This window comes from Lampetra fluviatilis, chromosome 40, assembly GCF_964198595.1.
Source record: "Lampetra fluviatilis chromosome 40, kcLamFluv1.1, whole genome shotgun sequence".
Classification (NCBI taxonomy): domain Eukaryota; kingdom Metazoa; phylum Chordata; class Hyperoartia; order Petromyzontiformes; family Petromyzontidae; genus Lampetra; species Lampetra fluviatilis.
The window spans coordinates 5,770,181-5,793,080 of record NC_136314.1 but is presented as its reverse complement, the minus strand read 5'-3'; the positions used below and the strand labels follow the sequence as shown (position 1 = coordinate 5,793,080).

At 45.7% G+C, this 22,900-nt stretch overlaps 1 protein-coding gene across 1 annotated transcript in view; it reads right to left on the bottom strand.

Moving 5' to 3' along the window:
* Window positions 1-22,900, bottom strand: part of LOC144946255 (protein bicaudal D homolog 2-like) — a 44,727-nt gene that overhangs the window by 10,245 nt on the left and 11,582 nt on the right. The window contains exon 2 of the mRNA XM_078875148.1: window positions 647-859. Within this exon, the coding sequence (XP_078731274.1) occupies window positions 647-859 (213 nt within the window). The remainder of the gene's footprint in view (window positions 1-646; window positions 860-22,900) is intronic.

Genomic DNA, 22,900 nt, shown 5'->3' with positions numbered 1-22,900 from the left:
CCGGCCCCGTGTGTGTGTGTGTGTTCAGTCAACTTCCCTCGCTAATTGCAGTCAATTAATTTGTACACACGCACACACGAGCCATTCATTTTCTGGAGAGAGCTAAACTTAATTAATTGATATAGCAGCCCCTAAAAACACCAGCCTCAAAAATCTGACTCTTGCGCTGCGCAACTGCCTGAATGTACGCAACTTTGGTGGCATAGACATACAGGCGTGTGTGGTGTGTATATGGAATGTGATAGTGACCTCTTTATAATATTTTTTACGTAATGATATACATATTTTGGGGTTCCAGTTTTTGTTGATTCAGAGAGGTTCTGAAATAGTTTATTTCGAATGAGAAGACGGCAAAGACATGTGGTAAGAATGATGGGCAGAATAATATAGGCCAGAGAGGGGTTGGCGGTCAAGATGATGTTTAGTAAAAGTGTGATCGAAGACGCATCAGAGAGAGAGAGAGAGAGGCAGAGAGCCATCGGAAGAGAGATGAGGAAAGTCTTCAGCCTGGACTCGAACACGAATGCAGAGAATTCCAAACAATGGGGGGAAGCAGCAGCAGAGAAGGAGCGACGACTCGCACGCACGGCCTCCCCCCCCCCCCCCCCAATGCGATATCCACTTCCAACAAAAAAACGTCGCTCACCTCGCTGAGGCCCAGGGTGAGGCAGTCGAGCCGCTGGGCTTCGGCCTGCGCGTTGCTGAGTGTCGTGCGCGAGTGGCGAACTTCACCCTCCAGGCGCAGGAACTCGGAGAGGTAGAACGCGTCCTTCCCCGCCGACTCGTCCAGGAGGATTTCCTCGCGCGTCGCCCCTTCCACCACCGTCTGCCGCTGACTGCAGTACATCTGGCCCAGGGCCTGCGCGGAGAGCGACGACAGGGGAGAGAGAGGGTCGGTAAAACTAGGGCCACGTTCGTGGAAGGTCAGCGGATGCAGGAGGTCGTGGGTTCGATCCTGACCCTGACCCCTGTCTCTCTCGCCCGTGGTCGCGTGGATTTTTCTCCGCGTCCTCCAGTTTTTCCCCTTCACATTTAGAATCAACGTGCGTTTGGAGTATTTGGCCGCTGTGCATTTCCACGTGATCATAAGCCGCCACTTGGTTGAGCTTTTGTTTGTGGCCAGGTCACTGCTGAAAAAAGGGCGATACAGCTCAGTGGACCTTAACTGGTAAAATCAAAAAGTGTTCAATTTTTTTTTTTATATACTCACCCCCTGCAATCGTAACGAGGAATTTCTACAAATGGCTCGTAGATGGGCACTGCCCCCTCACCTCCTTGGCATCCTTCTGGACCTGCAGCTGAGCTTCCTCCACCCATGTCAGCTCAGTGACCAAAGCCTGTCGCCTTTCTCCACCATGGCTACTATGATGGTGACGGTGCGATTTATCACAAAGGTTGACTGACGGTGGTGATTTTTTTGTGTATTACAGAATTAAGGTCAAGTTCATGGTGTCAGCCCCGTCACCGATATTAGTGGCTGGTGACCGATGATTATGACCTTAATCTATCTGCACTCCCACAGCAACAAGCTTGGTGTCTCTGCATATACCCAAGACGGAGCAGTACAGACCCAGATGGAGATCGGCATACCGTATCTGGCAGTGGCTATGGGGGGCAAGCTTGCCAAGGCTCGTGTCTTAACTTGTTTGGAAAATCAAAATACCTGAAACAAAGATCCCATCATGGAGTCTCGACTTTGTCGTATAGGTTATGCACGTTGCATGCTGCAGTTTATGACCAAGTCTCCCGGATTGCACGCAATGTCGTCATATCTCGGAAACTATCCTGGATTACACTTGGATGGGAGACCACCTTGCATGACAGGTGTTATAGGCTGTGGGGCTACGTAAGCGTGACGCAGCAAATGCCACTCTTGTGCGTTCTATACTCGTACACTCCCAAGTCTAAAAGTGACCAGCACGGTGAAGTATGGTAAAATAATTCTAGATTTGAAGCTTTCGTGACTGCAAGGATTCATACTCTTAGTTTTTTCGGTAAAGTCACGTAGGTAAAAAATAAAATTAAAATGTATTTAATTATTTTACCATACTCTTAGTTCTTTCGGTAAAGTCACGTAGGTAAAAAATGAAATTAAAATTAATTTAAATTTTAATTAATTTTAATTTAATTTTTTACCTACGTGACTTTACCGAAAGAACTAAGAGTATGGTAAAATAAGCCCAATCACCAATTGAGTGCGGGGAGGAACTCATCCAGCAGTGGATTGAGCAAAGACGTTGTACGCGTTCATGTTAATCCGGTGCGAGGATTGGTTGAAAACTGGTGTGATCGAAACCAAGGTTAGTTCCAGTAATGTGTAAAAAGTTTAAAATTGGATCAATCGTGCCGTATCAAACTGAAAAGCACCTGTCTTGACCAACCCGCAATGACCAGCGTGGTGAAGTATGGTCGAGAAGCCCCCCGTGACCCGCACGTCGTGGGGAGCTCCTCACTCGGCAGCGGATTGACAAACGTCGCGCGCATGAGGACGCATTAGCTCCGGCGCGTTCGTGAAACTTCTGAGTGTATTTTTGTCGTTTTTCGGTTGTTGTTCGCACCGATCTTTGCCGATGGCTTTCTCGCAGTCGCACAGAGCGGGCCGCGGCCCTGATAATGCACCGTCTGTCAGGAATGCGGTGGGACCTGTTTCCGACTGATTACAGCAGCAGGCAGTCATAACCGTGCCCTCTGGAAGGAGTTTCCTTCTTGCTTCAACGCATTGCAGTGCCGTTCTCTAGCCTGCATTTAGCGGCGCAAAGCCGAGCACTGTGGCCCATGTCAAACTCCGTTTATCCGCAAACCAATTATCCGGGAATTTCTTGATCCGAGGTCGGCAAAAAGAAACGGTTCCTGGCTTCCAAAATATGTGGGAGGCACGGCCATCCAAATATCTTGGGGCCCAGACCACGGTGTTGAACAGAGTTATTCAGAAACTTCTTCCAATTATCTGGAGTTATCGGTGATCATGCCCCGTGGAGAATTTGACTGTAACCGTTTTTCGATTGAAAGCTTTCGTGACTGCAGGGATTCATCTTCTTGGTTCTTTCGGTAAAGTCACGTAGAAGGGAAGTAATAAAATAATAAAAATAAAACATAATAAAATGAAATAATTCTCACGACGTTTCGGCTACAACGCAAGCAGCCGTCTTCAGCTCATTCTTCACCTGAAGACGGCTGCTTGCGTTGTAGCCGAAACGTCGTGAGAATTATTTCATTTTATTATGTTTTATTTTTATTATTTTATTACTTCCCTTCTACGTGACTTTACCGAAAGAACCAAGAAGATGTAACCGTTTTGTTTATTTATTTATTTATTTCCAGACCTCCAACACAAACCATGAAAGACGACAACAGCTTGGGCAAGCCATGGCTACTAATGATGATGATGGACGCTAATTATCACAAAGCCAACATTGACGAGGACGACAATGTTGCTTTATATTTAAGAGAATTGTGAAATTGATGGTGTCAGTCCCGTCACCGATGACTGCCAACCAACCCGATCCTCAGTGGCCGATGCCCGATGATTTTGACCTGAGTCGATTTGCACTCCCACACGCACAAGCTTGGTGTCACTGCATACCCATGACGGATCAGTACAGACCCAGATGGAGATCGGTATTCTGTATCTGGCAGTGGCTATGAGAGGCAAGTTTTGCCAAATAGTGTAGTCTTAACTTGTTTGTAAAATCAAAATACCTGAAATATAGATTCCATCACGGAGTCTCAATTTTGTTGTGTCGGTCATACGGCCTCAAAATGTGTACCTGGTGCGATGTGTAAACATCCCCACTAGGGAGACAAGGGTGTGGTGGTGCTGGCCACCCACACCTTCATAGGTGCTCGCTAACAACACTTGCCCCAAGTCTGCTAAGGCTATACGCAGGATCTTTGTCTTTGTATTCTGAAATGCCATGTTATTTTCGAAAAAATATAAAATAAATATCTGGTGTCGTCAAGAAACTTTTAACCGAGGTGGACTATCTTCTTTCTTTGCATTATTAAAAGGACATATGACGTTTGCCTGGGGTTGCCAACTGTCCCAGTTTTCGCTCGAATGACCTCTTTTTATGATGGCTGTTCTGGAGAGATTGTACAAAATTACGGGATGGTCCCAGTGTCTTGTGACCCCCAATTATTATTTTTACAGAAATGAATATGCTAAAATGTATATAGGGGTCAGTTAATTGGGGGTCACAAGAGATCTGGACCAACCTCTACACCACTTACGACCATGTAGAAACTTAAATGTAATAATTGTTTTTTTACCCTTCTATCTGGCAACAAAACTGACACCTTTTTACAAGGAGTCATGTTTGCATAGACCGCAATACCTGCAGTCATAATACAAACAAAAGAACATAACTCTGATAATGTGCACTGTCCTTGAAGTTGATTGGTCCACACCCGAGACAGCTTTCCTTAGAGCCTAGTCTCCAATCAACTTCAAGGATAGTGCACATTATCAGAGTTATGTTCTTTTGTTTGTATTATGACTGCAGGTATTGTGGTCTATGCAAACATGACTCCAGATAGAAGGGTAAAAAAACAATTATCATATTTTTACTGGCAAATGAGGTTCCCATAACTTAAATGTAGTTCTGGTGTCGTGGGATATTTATGCTCCCATGATACGTCCGAGTTTTCTTTGTACCTCAGAAGGTAGCAAAGCAGCCTATTGTTTGTGTTTTTACCTGCATAGTATTGTAATTGTGATATGGGCCGTCCATAAATGACGTCACGCTATTTTGGACGATTTTTTACCCACCCCCCCTTCGTCACATGAAGTTACAAAGCTCTGCCCCCCCCCCCAAAATAAAACATGCTTCAAATCGCTTTAAACTATTGTCATTGTAGTGCGTATTTAATGTGGCGCTGCACTCTGATGTTGTAGGAGAGAACATGTATTAAAAAAGTCTATTTAATTAAGTAGAACGTGTTGTCTATATTTATTTAAAGTTGCGCATTTTGATGTGACGTCACATTTCTCAACCCCCCCCCCCCCCTCGTCACACATCGTCACAAATGTCTGACCCCCCCCCCCCCCAGGTGCGTGACGTCATTTATGGACGGCCCCATATCCACGGCGTACAATATATTTTAACCTCCCACCCCCCACCGCACCGCGAAGCTACGCAGGTCACGTCCCAAACTCCGTGTTGTGCCCCACACTGTACGCCGTGGTATTTAAACAACAAAACATTTTGCCCAGGTGAGCGCGGGGGGGAGGGGAGGGGTGGGGTGTTTCCAGGCACCAATGGCAACGCAATAACATCTGAGCTCGAGAAGAAAAAAACTATTTCAAACAAAATCGCGCGTGTGGTCCCTGCGAGAAAAAATTCTGTAACCCGTTGCGGGCTCCTGGTGGGTCGTGACACCGCAGGGTCCGTAAGAGGGGGCAGCAGCGGTCATCCAGCAGTGGATTGATCATGGCGGCCGTCTGGAACGTTCTTCCGTCCGATATTAGGCAGCCACTGGACGCTGTGCACTTTTAAGTGTAGATTGAAAAAGCTCACTTCTTTAGAACTGGGTTGTTGTTGTGTTTGGTTTGTTGTTGTGTTTGGTTTGTTGTTGTTGTGTTTGGGTTGTTGTTGTTGTGTTTGGGTTGTTGTTGTTGTGTTTGGGTTGTTGTTGTCGTGTTTGGTTTGTTGTTGTGTTTGTTTTGATGACGATGAGAACAATGAATTCGACTTCACTTGTTCAAAAGCTCCACTGACCGCTACTCACAGCTTGCCTAAGCTGCTGCTGCTAAATGGCAATATGCTTTGCGCACCATTGTATGATGGACACACTCGTACAGTCGCCTGCAACACAGAGCAACAGAAAATACATTAGACACCGCTTGGGCGTGACTCTACTCACTACGGAGGTCTGAGTGACTGGCAAATGCCAGACCGCCACTGAAACCGGTCAGGATGATGTGATCAGGACACATAAGAGGACTACAGAGCGCTTTTAGGGGGGAAATGTAAGGGGAGCCACAGTGGCGAGATGTTAACTACTTCGCCTGGTATACAGGAGGTCGTAGGTTCGATCCCGAGCCTGACGCCTGCTGTATATTTGGAGCTTGCCTCTCTCTCTCCCCGTGGTCGCGTAGATTTTTCTCCAGGTCCTCTGGTTTTCCCCTCCACATTTAGAATCAATCGTGCGTTCAGAGTATTTGGCTGCGAATAAATGTCCACGTGATAAGCCACTTCGTTGAGCTATCATTTGTGGCCAGGTCGCATCTGAACAAGAGCTGTATTGCTCAGCCGGCCTCACCCATTGGGCTATTTAGCATGCTATTGCGGCTAAACAGGAAAGTTTTGAATCCATTCACATGAGCGAGGGTTGCCACCTTTTCTCACCAAGCACAAACACAGGCGTAGATCTCAATCAGCACCGGGGTCTTTCGAAATTGTGCAGCGCGCTGCAATGACGCACAACGCAACGCCGGTGCCAGATCTTGGTACAAATCAATTCCTCTCGATTCGAAGCTTTCGTGACTGCAGGAATCCATGCCGTGGCCGATCATTGCTACAACTCGGTGGGCTCTCATGAAATTGTCTTTTCCGAGACCAAGGTTCTCTGCAAACCTCCCGGCTACCATCAAAGGTTTGTACACGAAGCCATACAAATATACAAACACAGACATAATTTCAACCGTGATGATGGGTACAAACTTAGTAATCATTGGAAAGATGTTATCAACCACGCAAAAAAGACTTAATCACAAATTTTTTGGACCATCTTATCTGACAGGCACTATTTTACTGCACTTTACCGAGTGTTAACATCCCCAGTTATTTTAACAGTACTCTCTTCATTGTTCAGCCAGCATTGGTATAAACATGGGCATTTTCGTTCTTTTGTCTATCATGTGTATCAGACCCCCCCTCCCCCTCTCTCTCCATTGTGTTGGCGTGTGCAGTAATTGGCCGCTTGCGCACAAGCGCTTCCACGTCCACCCTTTTGGCCTCGCCCCCCCCCCGCCCCCCCCTCCCTCCCGATACGTTCCATTCATTGGCTACCATAGTCTGATGAGCTCCCCCTAAGTTTGTACCCATCATCATTTTCGTTCTTTTGTCTATCATGTGTATTAGACCTCCCCTCCTCCTCTCTGCCCATTGTGTTGGCGGGTGCAGTGGCTGGCCGCTTGCGCACAATCGCTCCATTGTGTTGGCGTGTGCAGTAATTGGCCGCTTGCGCACAAGCGCTTCCACGTCCATCGCCCACCCTTTTGGCCTCGCCCCCCCTCCCTCCCGATACGTTCCTTTCATTGGCTACCATAGTCTGATGAGCTCCCCCCTCCCTCTCCCTCAACTCGCTTTTAAGGGATTACATCTTGAATCATTGCCTCACTTGATACAGCTAATCTGGCTGTGACGGTCCCACCTGATGACGGAGACTTGTGTTGCCTCCGAAACGTCGTGATTTTTGTTTTTATTTTATTTTACTTTCTACGTGACTTTACCGAAAAAACCTAAGAAGATGATTCCTTGCAGTCACGAAAGCTTCAAATCTAGAATCTGTCGGTAAAGTCACGTAGATAGAAAAAATAATAAATCAATTCCTGCCACCCGAACGCAGACAGGTGGGAACCTGAATAATGCCCGTCACGACATATGCGGTGGCGTGGTTGGCATGGACCCTGGCGCGAGGGATAAAAGCCCCCCCCCCCGTGCCGGATTATCCTAGTAGCAAAAGTAGCTACTACATAAGTAGTAGCTACGGGCCCCGCACTTTCAAGGGCCCTGCGCTAATTGCTTTCAAGCTATCAATTCCGGTTAAGTGATTCTGCACTTGCTCTATTATTGTAGGACTATACCGCCTTCAACTTTTATGAACGACTGGGTGTATAAGGTTAGCGATTTGTTGTATTATCTGGCTCTATAGCAAATGAAAAAATACAATAAACTTTACTACGCAAGTTAAAAATGTGTGTTTTAATATTTACGCGTTTTTTTTTTATTTAGGGCCCCTTTGTACCGTACGCTACAGGCCACGGCACTAGCTTCATCCGGCACTGGGACCCCCATTTCCAATGTAGTCCCGTGCCTGGTTACCCTCCACTCCACGGGTACCGGTGCAGCCGCAACGCCCGCACACTCGACAGCTCCACCACTGGCTACATGGCACTGCCCACAAACCGTTCGTGACCAGAAGTAAAATTTCCAGGACTACTCGTAAATGTGTAATCGTAACGATCGGTGGCGCACTTCCACAGTCACCAACACTTTTTTGTTTGTTCCTGTGTACAGTACAGCCATCTGATTTTTGCTGAAACCAAATTAATGTAATTTCCTACTCAGGTCTGCGTTATTTGTCCTCTGAGGGGGCTTAGCGTCTGCCAGATCATCCCCGCCCTGAACAGGTGTGGCTCTCATTTTAATCGTTAAATCGCAGCACCTGGGGTGGATTTTTGCTCCACCTTGCCCAAGAGCGTAGGGCAATACCTGGCATCGCATGAATCGTATGCGTGGAAGAGAATCACGTCAACATGACTGCAGACACGCTGCGTAACCTCGAACATGATTTGGATCGGATAAACAAATTAGTTATTTATTTATTCGAAATTGTATTTCAACTTTGCTGTCGGTATCGTGGCATGAGACAAAGTGCCTATCCATGCAGCACATTGCCCCATCCCTATTTAGGGAATTGCCCACGCAAGCAGATTCCACAGAACTACTTCTGAGATCTCTTCGAGTGACTTTTTTTCTCCACACACTAGAGATGCAGATTTGGTTTCACGCATCATTAATGCACTCATCGGTGACCGGGCTAAGATGATCAACTCGCCTGCACCTGAGAAGCCGATTCAATCACGAGGCAGTGAATGAAACCCGGAGTGAAACCCACAGTGATCTCAGCGGTCGGTGCTGGCTCAGCTGTCCTGACGCTTGAGCCACGGGGTCACCACTTCGGGCACACGCGTTTTAGTAAATGAAGCTGCTGCATCTCCATGCGATGCGAAAAAGTTCCGCACAAGCCAAAGATCCCCCGTATAGCCTTAACAGACTGTTGGGGCAAGTGCTGTTCGCGAGCAACTGTGAAGGTCGGCACGGCACACGAGGGAGTGGGTGGCCAGCACCACGCTCGGCCGACTTTGTCTCCCCAGTGGTGATGTTTACACACCGCACCAGGTATTGTACTAATTTGAGGCTGAGTCAACCTAGGGCAGGCCCAGGACCGGTTCAGATAATCGTCACTGGTGTTGGCCATGAGCGGGAGTCGAACTCGGGTCGCCAGGTTCGTAGCGTCGCGCGCTAACCGCTACACAACCGCTTAAACGCACACACAAAGCATAAACTCGAATGGTGGCACGTATTTGAGCAAAATAAAATGTACAGCCATTGTATTACTCAGGGGAGACATGTTGTAAAGTCTAAAAAAAACACTGCTTATACAGAAGAAAACAACAACGCTGCCTCGAGCAATGGTTGAGTTGAGTACGTGTATTTGAGTTAATTGATGTTATGTTTATTCAGTGAGTGGAACTTGTTTTACTCTGCAGGTGCTTGTTATTGTGCTCTATATATGCAGATAATCTTACATGGGAAACCGCTGTATTTACCGAAAAGCCAGCGAGCACAGCTGTTGAAATTAAATTATCTGGACATTTTATTAGGCCCTGTTTTGTAGAATTTTGGAAAATTTATTGAAAAACATATCACCATCGCAACAACTGCTTAGAAACAAATGCAAGTGCTGAAGTGATAGAAAATAGCCACGTTAGAGGCCTAATATTTAGCAGTTGCACCTAAACCGTGCACAGCATTTGCGCTGCATTAACGCACTCTATCGTGGAGCAAATATTAGAATGCGCAGTCGCAAATCCAGCAAAGACGTTGTAGTAGATGGTTACAGTTAATGGCTTGCAATTAAGTGGGGGTTTTAAGCCATCCATAATTAAAGTTGTGACATCATGCAGATTAGGGCCGCGTTCAGGGAAAGGCTTTGCGCATGAAATATAAATGCGCCCTCTTGGCGAGCAATATTCACCCCTCGGATGGACGCCAGAACGTGGCGAATGTTCCTGCAGGGACGCGTGTGAGACTGAAGCCAAACCCATTAAAAAGAGGGCTTCACTTTCCTTGGCCACCACGATGAATGTTTTTCGGGATGGGTTGTCAGATATTTTCTAGGATTTTTTTTTAGATCTCCATTTCATTTACATGAGATTCAAACAACGCCCAAGCACGTGGAATTATAACAGAGCCTCTCTGCTCATGCGAAAACCACCAGCAGTTGCTGGAAGAAGTGCCTGCCGGTGTTGTTCTGCTGCGATGGGTTCATCTAGTCACTTACAGATTTGATCGTTACGTTGCGTAATAATTGAACGCGTACAATATGCCCCTACGCCACCTTTGGTGGAAAATCACCGAAATGACGCCACTACACGTAATGCAATTTAACGTGATGTCATCCTTTTGGATGAGGCCAACAATTCCAATAAAATTAAGATTATCCGAAATGTTGTTTATAGGCCCAAATTTTTTTTTGTGTGTTTAAGATGAATCCTTCAATTGGGAAATTTATTCAAGGGGGCACCGCCTTCACGTGGCGAGGAAGCTTCAGAGACTGACGAACCTGAGACCTGAGGAGTGCCCGTGCTTGATAGGGGCACCAACACTAGTCAGGCACTCGGTAGGAGGCTGAACAACACAATGTTTGCTTCACCAACCAGCACTAATCTGCAATGATCAGCGTGGTGAAGTATGGTCAAGAAAGCCTCCCCCCCCCCACGTGACCTAGTGAGAAGTAACATAGCAATGTGCCTAAAGAAAAACATTTTTAAAAAATGTAATTAGTTCATGTTTTGCCAGAAATCAGGTGTCCTATTGAGCTACTTGGTTTGCTGATGCCGAGCGCCACCACTGCTTTGTGTGCACGCAGCCACCGCATCGGATCTAAACGGTACGCGTGCGGTATTTTCCATTTGCCCGTGCGCCGCTTTTGATCACCGCCCGTTCCGATCACATGAGCAAACTCCGATGAACAGCACCGAGGCTTTTGGGCATGAACATTCTCTTTAATTTTATTTATTTACGGCACAGCAGGCCGCGTGTCCATAGCTATTGACATCAGGACCTACAGACTTTCAGCCTACAGCAATGTGAGAAAATAAACTGTAACAAAAAAAATCCCAAAGAAATTCCAAAAAAGGCATTTGCCTGAAATAATTGTGAGGGGATCGCTTGCTTGATGCTGCAGAGGACATTATTACGTAATGTTGGTTACAACTTTAATTCGTGCTGTTTGTTGCTAACCGCTTAGCGTTTCGGGCCTTTGGGCCACTGCTTTGCAACCGTGAATTTTTTTTCTGGAGTAATTTCACGACGAATGTATTTATCGCTACATTCGGCGTACGTGATACAGTACCGCGTGCGTGCCAGATACGGTACGTGCGGACACAGGCAGGGACAGAGAAACACGTGGATCGATGCGAACAGAGACATCGCGCTGAACGTTAAGGAAATTAAGTGGGCTTGAGCAGCGCACGTCATTGGAAGGGATGACTGCCAATGGTCGAGACTGGGGATGGAATTGCAGCCTAAGGTCGACTGCCACTGAGATGGAACGATGGGACCAGCTCATGTGCAAGAGCGAGATTTGTTTTTTTTATCACGTGAACCGTACGAGATGTTGATCACATGGGCACGCCTTCATCCAGCAGTGCACAGAACATGGCTTAACATGATGATGCGAGATATAACTGCAATACAGGGTAAACTTTTTTAGGCCTCATTGAAAATATCCACACTATTTTTATAGGCACGATATATAACATAGAGCTATTTAACTGTAGAGTACAGTAAGATGCCATAAATGAAAAGATACAATGTTTACATCCTCCCATGGTGCCTCACGCCTGTGATTGAGCACGTTGGCTTGGTGGATCGCGTGAAGATTTCTGAGATTCCCAAACTGACCGGGCAGTGACGTGGCCAGAAGATGGCAGTGCAACCGGTGGATTGAATCCATCCGTGTGGAGCTCTTTGTGCGAACCCTTATTTGTTTTTGTCTCCCGGTCACGCGGTTTCACCCCAGAGGAAGCCAGAAACTCGACAGGAGAAATTGGCCAAAAACATCCCAATTGCAAGACTCTCATAATACTCTCCAACACACCGATGGGGCTGAAGTAGTAACTAATTGTCGTTTTGTTTACGTGACAAATCCCGTACTAATTGGCTGTGGAGGGTGGTGGAGGGTTACGACGCATTTATACTTATGCGATCGAACCCAAAAAACCTTTATTATGAATAATATTGGTCGCGAAAGCCTGCGTGTTAACGTGTTAAACTGCAAGAGAGAAATATATTGAAATGTAAACTCCTTTGTCAAGGCACTCTGCTCCTCCCACCCAGCTTCAAAATATGCTGCCAAGCTTAGCAGTGTTCATTAGGACGCTGTCTTTCCGACAGCTCTGTTCTTCACCTGAGGACGGCTGCTTGTGTTGTGGCCGAAACGTCGTGAGAATTATATTATGTTTTATTTTTATTATTTCATTATTTCCCTTCTACGTGACTTTACCGAAAGATCCAAGAATATGAAACTCTTTTTCACAGATTTCCAGTCGAGGCACGGGATCAGAAAGTTACAACAACAAACAGTGCAAAAACACGATAAGAGTGCAAAGTATAGAAAAAGAAAGCAAATCACTCAAAATAAAAACGTAAAATAATTTAACATTGCGTAAGTAGACCAATTCCCAAGCTTCGGCAAGGCAGCAAAACAACAGCAAGAACAGTAGCAGACCACACCAAGACAACAGAGTCCCTCAATGCTATTAGTGTGCCCGATGTCTTTACACAGAAGCCTCTAAATCAAAGAGTTGAATGGCCGGAGGTGCTGGTGACGGCTGCTTTGAATGCCTAAACAGGTTCAGTGTTTAATGCACTCAGGGTTTAATATGTGAACGTTACTTAGGTGCAGGCTCGCTCAACATTATTACAGGAAATGCGCGCGCGTGCAGACCAGTATTGCATTACAAATTCTAACTCGAAATAAAGGCGGTCTAAAAGTCCCTTTTAAATATAATCATAAAGAACAGGCTCATAATAATCTCATATATTAAAGGAAATAATACTCATGACAGGAATGTAATTGAATTCTGTACGCGCGTAGGAGCATTTTAAAATTGCTTTTCAGATTTATATTTTTTTAAATCCAACATGATGTTGGTCAAATGTTTCCTCGTGGAAGCTATCAATGTCAGCACGTAAAAAATAAATATCCACAAACATTAGAATGGAGAGTGGCTTGATAACATGTAACGTGGAAGCTGTAATCGTTTAATAAATGTCAGAGCTTTCGTCTCTTACAAGTAAGTTGAAAAGCCATGACAAAATGACTGTCATAAAATTACCTTCTGAATGTACTTCAATACGTCAACGTTTTTTTCTGAAATCCTTAATTTCTGCAGCCAAGAAAATCAAATTGAAGGTAATGATTCACGAAGCATAATGATCCACGATGCCTCATTTGTCCCAACCCCAGCCACATTTGCGGTTTGGGGCTTACTCGCCAGATCCGTGACTTCACTCAAAAAGCATCTCACCACTAACCACAATGTGAAGTACGCACATGCAAAGGGATGAAGCAGTCCGCCCCATTCCTCGTGTCACGAAAAACACAAGTCCCTAATCGTTCAGGAGAAAGCGCAGTTGCTGTAATAGTTTAAGAACAAAAAACGCCCAGCCAGGATATCTTAACTGAGTCTCAACACTCGTTTTCAGGAGGGTATTGCCACATTGGGATGTTTGGCCAATTCCACTCATGAGGAAATCAAAGTTACTGTAACCAGAGAAAACCCACATTTCCACGAGGGGGTAATACACGATGCTCTGCACGGATGGATTCTATCTGGAGCTGTATTGCCGTATGCTGGGCACCTCGCAGTCCAAACCCAAAACTCTTGGTATCCCAGATGGTCTCCCATCAAAGTAATAACCAGGCTCACACCTGGTGAGCTTCTGAGACATGAAGATACACATTTTGGTTGATTTGGTCATAATTATGGGTATTCCATCTTATTGAATGCTTTATATTTAATTAAGTTTCTTTTTTTTCTTAACTGAAATATTTAAAAGAAAATGAAAACATTCAGGATTATGTTGACACTTTTTGAAAAGTAACATTGAATTTTAACACGACACTTATGAGATAGAGTAATGCTTGTTTGCTTGAGCAATGAGAGAGGGCCGTGTTTTGAAAGGCCTAGATAAGCCTTGTGATATGAACCAGCAGTTGAGTATTCCAAGCATTTCACTTCAAGAATGTTCTTACAGAATTCTAAATGTCTGGCCGTGACACCCTTTAAAAAAACACACGCTCACGAATGGCTACAGCACACAAAATGTTCTGCCGATGTAATGCTCAACCCAAGGTACTGGCATGCCACGTTCGATGGGCTGATAACGCCTTCCTGAGCGGTGACGCGGCCCAGCCGTGGTCGCGTTTTGCCGCTCGTTGCAGAGGTTCACGGTTCGAATCCAGGGGCTGCCCCGGTTACCACTACAGGTGTAATAATAAACCATGACAATACTGTGCGCTGTGTCTGCTTCACAGTGGCAGTTGAAGATTCCCTGATGCCTTTTGCGACAGTGGGACGTTGGGTGCCGGCGTTATGTTCCAAAGTCTCCCAAAACAAAATATCTGAAAAAAATACTGAATTGGGCTTCTTGGTTCTTTCGGTAAAGTCACGTAGAAGGGAAGTAATAAAATAATAAAAATAAAACATAATAAAACAATTTTCACGACGTTTCGGCCACAACGCAAGCAGCCGTCCTCAGGCGAAGAATGAAACACCCCAAGCTTGGAGCGTATATTTAAGCTGGGTTAGAGGGGGGGGGAGAGGTGGGAAGAAGAGCGCCTAAACAAAATAATTTGCATATCAAGAGGAATTCAGCATATGGAAAATGCGTAGGAGGTGGGCGGGGGGGGTTCCAAATCAATACTATGCCCGTGCATTATGCAGGATTAGCAGCATCAAAGGGGGGGGGGGGGAGGGGGGGAGCATTAACAAAGGAAAGGAATGTTAATAGTATGTAGCTGTAGTTACTAAACAACCACGTAAAAAACTACAGTATAAACTGCATGACAAACTAAAGTATAAACTACATAGCATCATCAGTAAAATTTACTATACTCTACAATAAGCTGAGTTACTAACAGTAAGTAATACATGAAACATTCTACGTTGTAAAAAATTATATAATATGCTTCCATCTAAACTTTATTCTCTTACATCACACGCGTCTATACCGTACTATATACTTCCATAGGCAAAACCAACATTAAATTACATACTGTATTGCTATAAACCACCCTATACCTTATACATTTTTAATATAACACTATGTATAAGGTATAGGGTGGTTTATAGCAATACAGTATGTAATTTAATGTTGGTTTTGCCTATGGAAGTATATAGTACGGTATAGACGCGTGTGATGTAAGAGAATAAAGTTTAGATGGAAGCATATTATATAATTTTTTACAACGTAGAATTTTTCATGTATTACTTACTGTTAGTAACTCAGCTTATTGTAGAGTATAGTAAATTTTACTGATGATGCTATGTAGTTTATACTTTAGTTTGTCATGCAGTTTATACTGTAGTTTTTTACGTGGTTGTTTAGTAACTACAGCTACATACTATTAACATTCCTTTCCTTTGTTAATGCTCCCCCCCCTCCCCCCCCCCCCCTTTGATGCTGCTAATCCTGCATAATGCACGGGCATAGTATTGATTTGGAACCCCCCCCGCCCACCTCCTACGCATTTTCCATATGCTGAATTCCTCTTGATATGCAAATTATTTTGTTTAGGCGCTCTTCTTCCCACCTCTCCCCCCCCCTCTAACCCAGCTTAAATATACGCTCCAAGCTTGGGGTGTTTCATTCTTCGCCTGAGGACGGCTGCTTGCGTTGTGGCCGAAACGTCGTGAAAATTGTTTTATTATGTTTTATTTTTATTATTTTATTACTTCCCTTCTACGTGACTTTACCGAAAGAACCAAGAAGATGAATCCCTGCAGTCACGAAAGCTTTAAATCGAAATTTATACTGAATTGGGATTATACCCAGCAACCAATGCCCCCTACTGGCAGACTGATGCTCCGGTTCACTCTCGCAAATGAGGCCACCCTGGTTTCTTGATGTATCACCTGGGTTAAACAAGATTAACTTAAAGCTTGATGTGTGCTGCTTTGAGGGTGAGACACATTACTGAACATCCCACGCAGCTGAATCAGGTTGCATCGCATGTTCACACCATGTCAAAAGATCGACATTGTGCGGAAAACGCTGCCTTAATTAAAGGCGCACCGATTAAAACAATAATTACGATAGAAACGGCCAGGTGGCTCACGATGGCTCATGTAATTTTCTAGAAGAATGACCAAGCTATGCTGAGATTCCGGGCTTGCATCCAGACAAGGGACATGTAAATAAACCGGCTTATCAAGTTGATGGTCTCAGCCCAGACACTAATGACTGCACACGAAAACTAATATTAAAATCATCTCACATTTGCTTCTTAGAACTCAGAGAATTAAAAATGTTCAGTTTGATTGACATTTGATGAAGGCTCTTTGAAGGCGACTTCAGAAGAACGCCCTGCAGGGTGGATGAAGAGCCCCAAACTAGTTGTGTGACATCATCTTCCGGTGCTGTTCACTGGACACAAGGTGATGCACTGCTAGCTGCAACAGTTCAGTTTGGAAATGCATTTCCACGAGTGATTGATGCCAATAGCACGATTGGAAAGTTAATGCGTAAAAGAGGGAAATAATTAAAAACAACACAATTCAGTAGTAATGTTCAGAGAAACCTGTATTAAGAAAAGTAAATATTGAACATTGTTTAACATGCTTTAAACAATGTTTTACTCCTGACACGAATTACTTAAATGTGTTTCATCACACCACGGTAGAAAGAAGTTAACTACCTTGCCTGGTATTCAGGAGGTCGTGAGTTCGATTACGAGCCTGATGCCTACTGCTGTATATTTGGAGTTTGCGTGTCTCTCTCTCTCTCTCCCCGTGATCACATGGACTTTTCTCCGGGTCCTCCAGTTTTTCCCTCCACATTTAGAAACATGCGTTCAGAGTATTTGGCTGCTACACATTTCCACACGATGATAAGCCGCTTCGTTGAACTATCATTTGTGGCCAGGTCGCTTCTGAAAAAGAGATGTCTGGTAAAATAAAACTAGTAAAACAGTAACATATACACTGCTGTGAATGGAGCCGTTAGTTCGAATCCAAGCACGGCTAACATCATTGTTGTGCGACGCCTCAATCGGTTTTTGGTTGGCCCCCTACTTCACTGACCTGCTACGACCAGCGTGGTGAAGTATGGTCGAACAACCACCATGACCGGAAGGCCTTTATCAAGCAGTGGCTCCACAAAGTGCTGTAATAACTATTACTCTATGTACGTACTATTCCTACCACTCTACAATGTGTATTACATAATAGTTGTAATTTAAATGCGTAGTGACACATGACCTAGTGCCATCCGTGACATGAATGGAAATGAGTTGATGCCTGTGGCACTGTGTATCGTGACAAAAAAAAATTATCTAAACAAACTTGCATTGCTTGCTGAATGAGTCATGTAATTCACTTTGTGTACGATACACATGGCTCCCAGATGGAAAGGAAATGCCACCTAAAAACAAAAAGAAATCGCTCTCTTTCTTTCTGACCGTACCCAGGCTGTGTGCCAAGCAGTCCAGCACAAGTTTGACATTTCACGAAAGTAAAATAAAGGGTTACGCTGCCATGGTGTGACGGTCAGCACACCGGACTTGCAATCCAGAGGGTTCGATTGAATCTCCTAGAAACAACGGCGTGAATCCTGTGTCTTAAATCCCCCTGAACAGCGCGGTTAATCGATGGCAGGTTGCATGCGGTAGGTTAAAGTGTGGGTACTCTCCCAGCTTTCGGTAACATCTGGACAGCGTAGAAGATTAGGCCAAATACCCTGTACAGAGGCTCTCCGTGTTGGAGGCCCTTCAATCGGCAGTGGCTTTAGCCAGTGATCACAGGTCTGCACTTAGTTAAGTCACTGGCGAGATTTGGAACGGTGCATTGAAAAAGTTTATGACATTCCAACATCGAGGTTTTTAGGTTTGATCGCGGGAATAAAAATGTGTCGTTAAACCTGCCACCACCCGACACAACCAATTAGTGAGGTTTTGTCACGTGAACAAAACATGGCAACTCGTTACTAGTGCAGCACACCGTGTGTTGGAGAGTAAACCCACAGCATTTACAATTCGAGTACCACAACATTTAAACCCCACAACATTTACAATTGTGGGTTAACTCTCCAACACACCGGTGTGCTGTACTAGTAACGAACTGGCATTTTTTGTGCACGTGACAAACCTTACGAATTGGCTTTGTCGGGTGGTGTAACCCAAAACACCTCTATTACGGATAATATCGGTCGCGAAAGCCATACGAAGCATTGCTGTTTCGTACGTGATATAAGTCCCGGGATAAAATCACAAACATAGCAATGTCATGCTCCAATTCATCGCTAGTACAGCACACCGGTGTGTCGGAGAGCCAAGCCACAACATTTACAATCCGAGTACTAAGCGACACATTTATATATTTACGCGATCGAACCCAAAAACAACCTGTATTATGGATGATATTGGTCGCGAAAGCCTACTGCGTGTTAAACTATCGTGCTGTATTTGAAGCTTTCGTGACTGCAGGAATCCATACTCTTTGGTTCTTTCGGTAAAGTCACGTGGGTAGAAACAATAATAACCAAACAGTATCGTACTGCACTTCTATGTGCCGTGTTCTTGTCAGTTCCACTTCCACCAACCAACGCTGATTGGCCCTATCGGCACGCACGGCGTGTGGAGAGCCCTCATCCAGCAGTGGACTGACAAAGGGTTATGCTTTACACGTGTAAGAAAGTAAATATGGAACATCAGTGCCCACGAGAAGGACAGTTGAATTTAACACGAAGGCTTTCGCGACCAATATTATTCATAATCAACGTTTTTGGGTTAGATCGCGTTATTTATAAATGTGTCGTAACCCTCCACCACCCGACACGGCCAATCGCCATTCTGGCGAATTGCCCGATGATGCTGGATGCAATTACCAGCGAAACGTCGTACTCAAAAATAGTAAATGTTGTGGTTTCACGCTAAAGTAGTGAATTATTTGTCTTTTGTCAACGTGACACTTTTTTGCTGATTGGCCGTGTCGGGTGGTGGAGGGTTACGACACATTTATAATAACGCGATCTAACCCAAAAACGTTGATTATGAGTTGAATTTAATTTCACGCATTGTCCAATGATGATCACCGCACCCGTATCATATGATGCCATTTGATTCAACTGACCACTAATGATCACATCACCAGATACCCAGCATCATCGCCATCATAATCATCAGCCATGATCGATCCTCTCCTGGTTGGAGTTCTCACGAAGTCGCTGTCGTCTCTTACAGTCTATAATGCCTGCAGTTAGTCGTTCAATCGTTTTACATCGCTGCAAGGTTATATAATTTTTGGTTACATATGGTCGGTAAAAGGTAAAGGTGCGGCCCTGAAATTTCTAGCTCACGCCACTACTGGCAGAAGGGACCTCCACTCGAGAAGGAAACATGACCCCCTCCTGCAGGCCGGCTCAACGTCTTGGAAGTTACCCACACTTTGCCTCGCCGCGCGGGACCTACCGATCAACACACTGTGGCGTAGTCATTTATTCTGCTGGGCGGAGAGAGGTGCGCAGGGATTTAATGAACTTGCACCGTCGTCTCAGCTGGAGCCTGGCCTCGCCGAGAGACGGCGCTCGTCCGTTCATCGGTATTTTGAGCCAGCTGGCCACGATTGAGAAAAAAGCCTCACCCCAATATTTGACCCAGGCAAACTGCAGAGCACATACTAAGTGGTACTAACCTTCCATTAAAAATGAACAACAACATTTAATTACCACGATTAAGAGACAAACAACATATATGCTATGAAAACATCATTCAAATAGGATATATTTATTCATTAGAATGTCATCAATGGCCCTCAAACCACTTGGGACTGCTGTTCCAGTGCCCAACCAGGCTGTTGTTATTATTAATTGATTTAAAACACAGTGAGCCGCAAACTGAATGCCGCCAGGAGTATGTGGCAATTTCAAAGCAGCACAGGACTTGAATGCCATCGATCTGGGCGACAGTACGGAATGGTAAATTTGCCATTCATGTGCTGACCAATACACCACTGCGGCAACCATTTTTAAGTGCAAGGCGTTAGCAAATGGACAACTCAACCAAACGTTGGTCTGGTTCAACGAGCTGGTGGAGAGATAATCTCTGCTGGCGTTAGGTCATCTGATCATTTGGTCACTTACTAGGCTGACCATCACAGCGTGGCAGCACCCGCACGCACACACAAACACGCTGATACGACAGCAAGAGACGTTCTCGCTTACGCATGTAATTAGGGGCTTCGGCGACCTGACACAATGCGGCACTAAGCAACGTCGTCGCCTTTCGACCGGGGCAATCAAGCAGAGCCCACAAAACCCCCAGAACTACATCAGCACTCAACCTGCAAGCACATCCCCGGCCTTTTTCTATTGCGTTCAACCGTGTGAATGAGTCGCATTCTTTCACCGCTGTCTAATCAGCTTCCCATTGAGAAGGGGGGGGGGGTTGGATACCACCGCTCAGGAGAGACAGGCCCCTGTTTGTACCCCTTGTTAACGGATGCCCCAGCGTGAACAGCGCCACAGGGGGCGAGCAAACATCGCTGTGAATACGAGAACCGGCCACAATTGGAGGTCAGGGCAAGGGTCTCGTGGTTTAAATGTGTGTACAACACACGTGCTAAACGTGCGGCCCTCTTTGTCAATGCACTGCTGGATGGGGGTGCTACCAGTGCCGTGAGGATGGAGGGGGGTTCGTGGAAAAGGTCGAGGTGCAGCCTTGAAATGTTTTGCTCACAACACTGCTGGTGGAAGAGCCTCCCCTGGAGCGAGCTCGACAAAGGCCCTCTCGAGGGGCTGTTGGCGAACCATCGGAAACAAAGGCGGTCACCGCATCGCGCGCTTTCAGATGCGCTTCCGAGGCCGTCTGGAACGCTCTTCCTTCCGATATTGGGAAGCCACTGGATCTCGTTTGAAACCCCTTATTCTTTCGAACGGCTTTTTTTCTGTTTAGTTTGTTGTCCTGCACGCCAGATTTGCACTGTTGGGTGTGTGCGGTGTGAAAGAAGTCCCACATACATCGAGATATACGAGACATTAAGCCTCAGATCCGGCAATAGGTTCCCCGCATCGCCGCGGATAATGGTAACTGCACTTGCACTGAACAGAGAAACCTATCAAAGCAATAAAATAAGTACATGCTATGCGATATTTGGGTTGAATCGTCGCTAAAAACCTGACCCTGCGCATAAACCCTCCTATTAAACCACAATCTTTCATAACATTTGGAAGCCTGTCATGCTTGGCCATTCTCCGAGAGAGATAAAAGCAAAATAAATACTGCAGGCAAGGGCTGACGTGGGCACGCCCACGCGATGAATGTTGCCTCTCTCTGCCGCACTGACGGAGCCTGGATCATCCATCACCTGGCAGAATATCGGGATTTAGTAAAAAATAAAGATTAATAATAATAATGTACTATCGCTCTCCCCGTTGCACTTTTGCCGAATTGTGGAGGATTGCAGTTTGAGCCCAACGGCCACCCTGGTTAATACTGCAGGCTTTGTAAATCGACAAATACCCCCGCTGTAAAGTTATTCGAACATATAAACAGGAGGCCGTGTGTGCCTGCATCCAATTTTTTTATTTTATTTTACTTTCTACGTGACTTTACCGAAAAAAAACCTAAGAAGATGATTCCTTGCAGTCACGAAAGCTTCAAATCTAGAATTGAAAATGTACTGGCATAACCCCCTTGCTTGCGGCGACACTACGAGAGAGTATGTCTGTGACACACGGCTCCTGCGGGATAACCTTACATGACAAGAATGGCCTTAATACGAAGTGCACTTGTGACTTCATTTGAATCGGCAGCTCCCATGTTTTGTCCTTGTTTAGGGGGGACATGCACAGTCAACGTTCGACAATCATTAGACAAACGTCAAACGCCGAGCAAAATGAGTAAACGATACGATCTGCTTCAGCCTATCGTGCATTCTGCTCTGGTTCTCCACCACCTGTGCATACATGGGGGGAAATTGCTACAAAGCCTATGGTTTAATTGTACTGATTTTAGCAATCTGTCCGGCTCCCTCCAACTATTACGGACAGTCTGGATGTAATTATTACCACCACAATCACCATCATCAACGACCAACAATCTTTCGACTTGATTATACGAATTGAGCACAGGGGCTTTCTGAACCTTCACTTGGCAGGGGGGGAGGAGGGGGGAGGGGCTAACCTCTACCCTCACCCCCGCCCCTTGACTCTAGGGGGCTACATCTAAGCCACTGACAAGTGTGACCACGCGGTGTTTTCGTGCCCCCCCCCCCCCCACGTGTAGAAGGCTGCCCGCCGTGGCCCGCGTGCACACCCCACGATGAGCCCAGCAATCGGGAATGACAGTTTGCTGTTCCCTGTGTCAGCCCGCATGCTGTGTGTGTGTGAATGTTCTCGCCCCGGGGATGAACTGTAAAAGGCGGAATGCTGAACACCCTCCCCTCCACCTCTCCTCCCCTACCCCTCCCCTCTCCTCCCCTCCCCTCCCCTCCCTCCCCTCCCCTCCTTGCCACTGCGTCTTCAAGGATTTGTCCAACACAGGAACGCGACTGCTGCTGCTGCTGCCCAACGTACAACAACAACAACAACGAGCCACACGCGAACGCCACGGCGCGCGCCTCTGCACTGCGAGCGAGAAGCGCTGGACGTGTCCTCTATCGCAATTT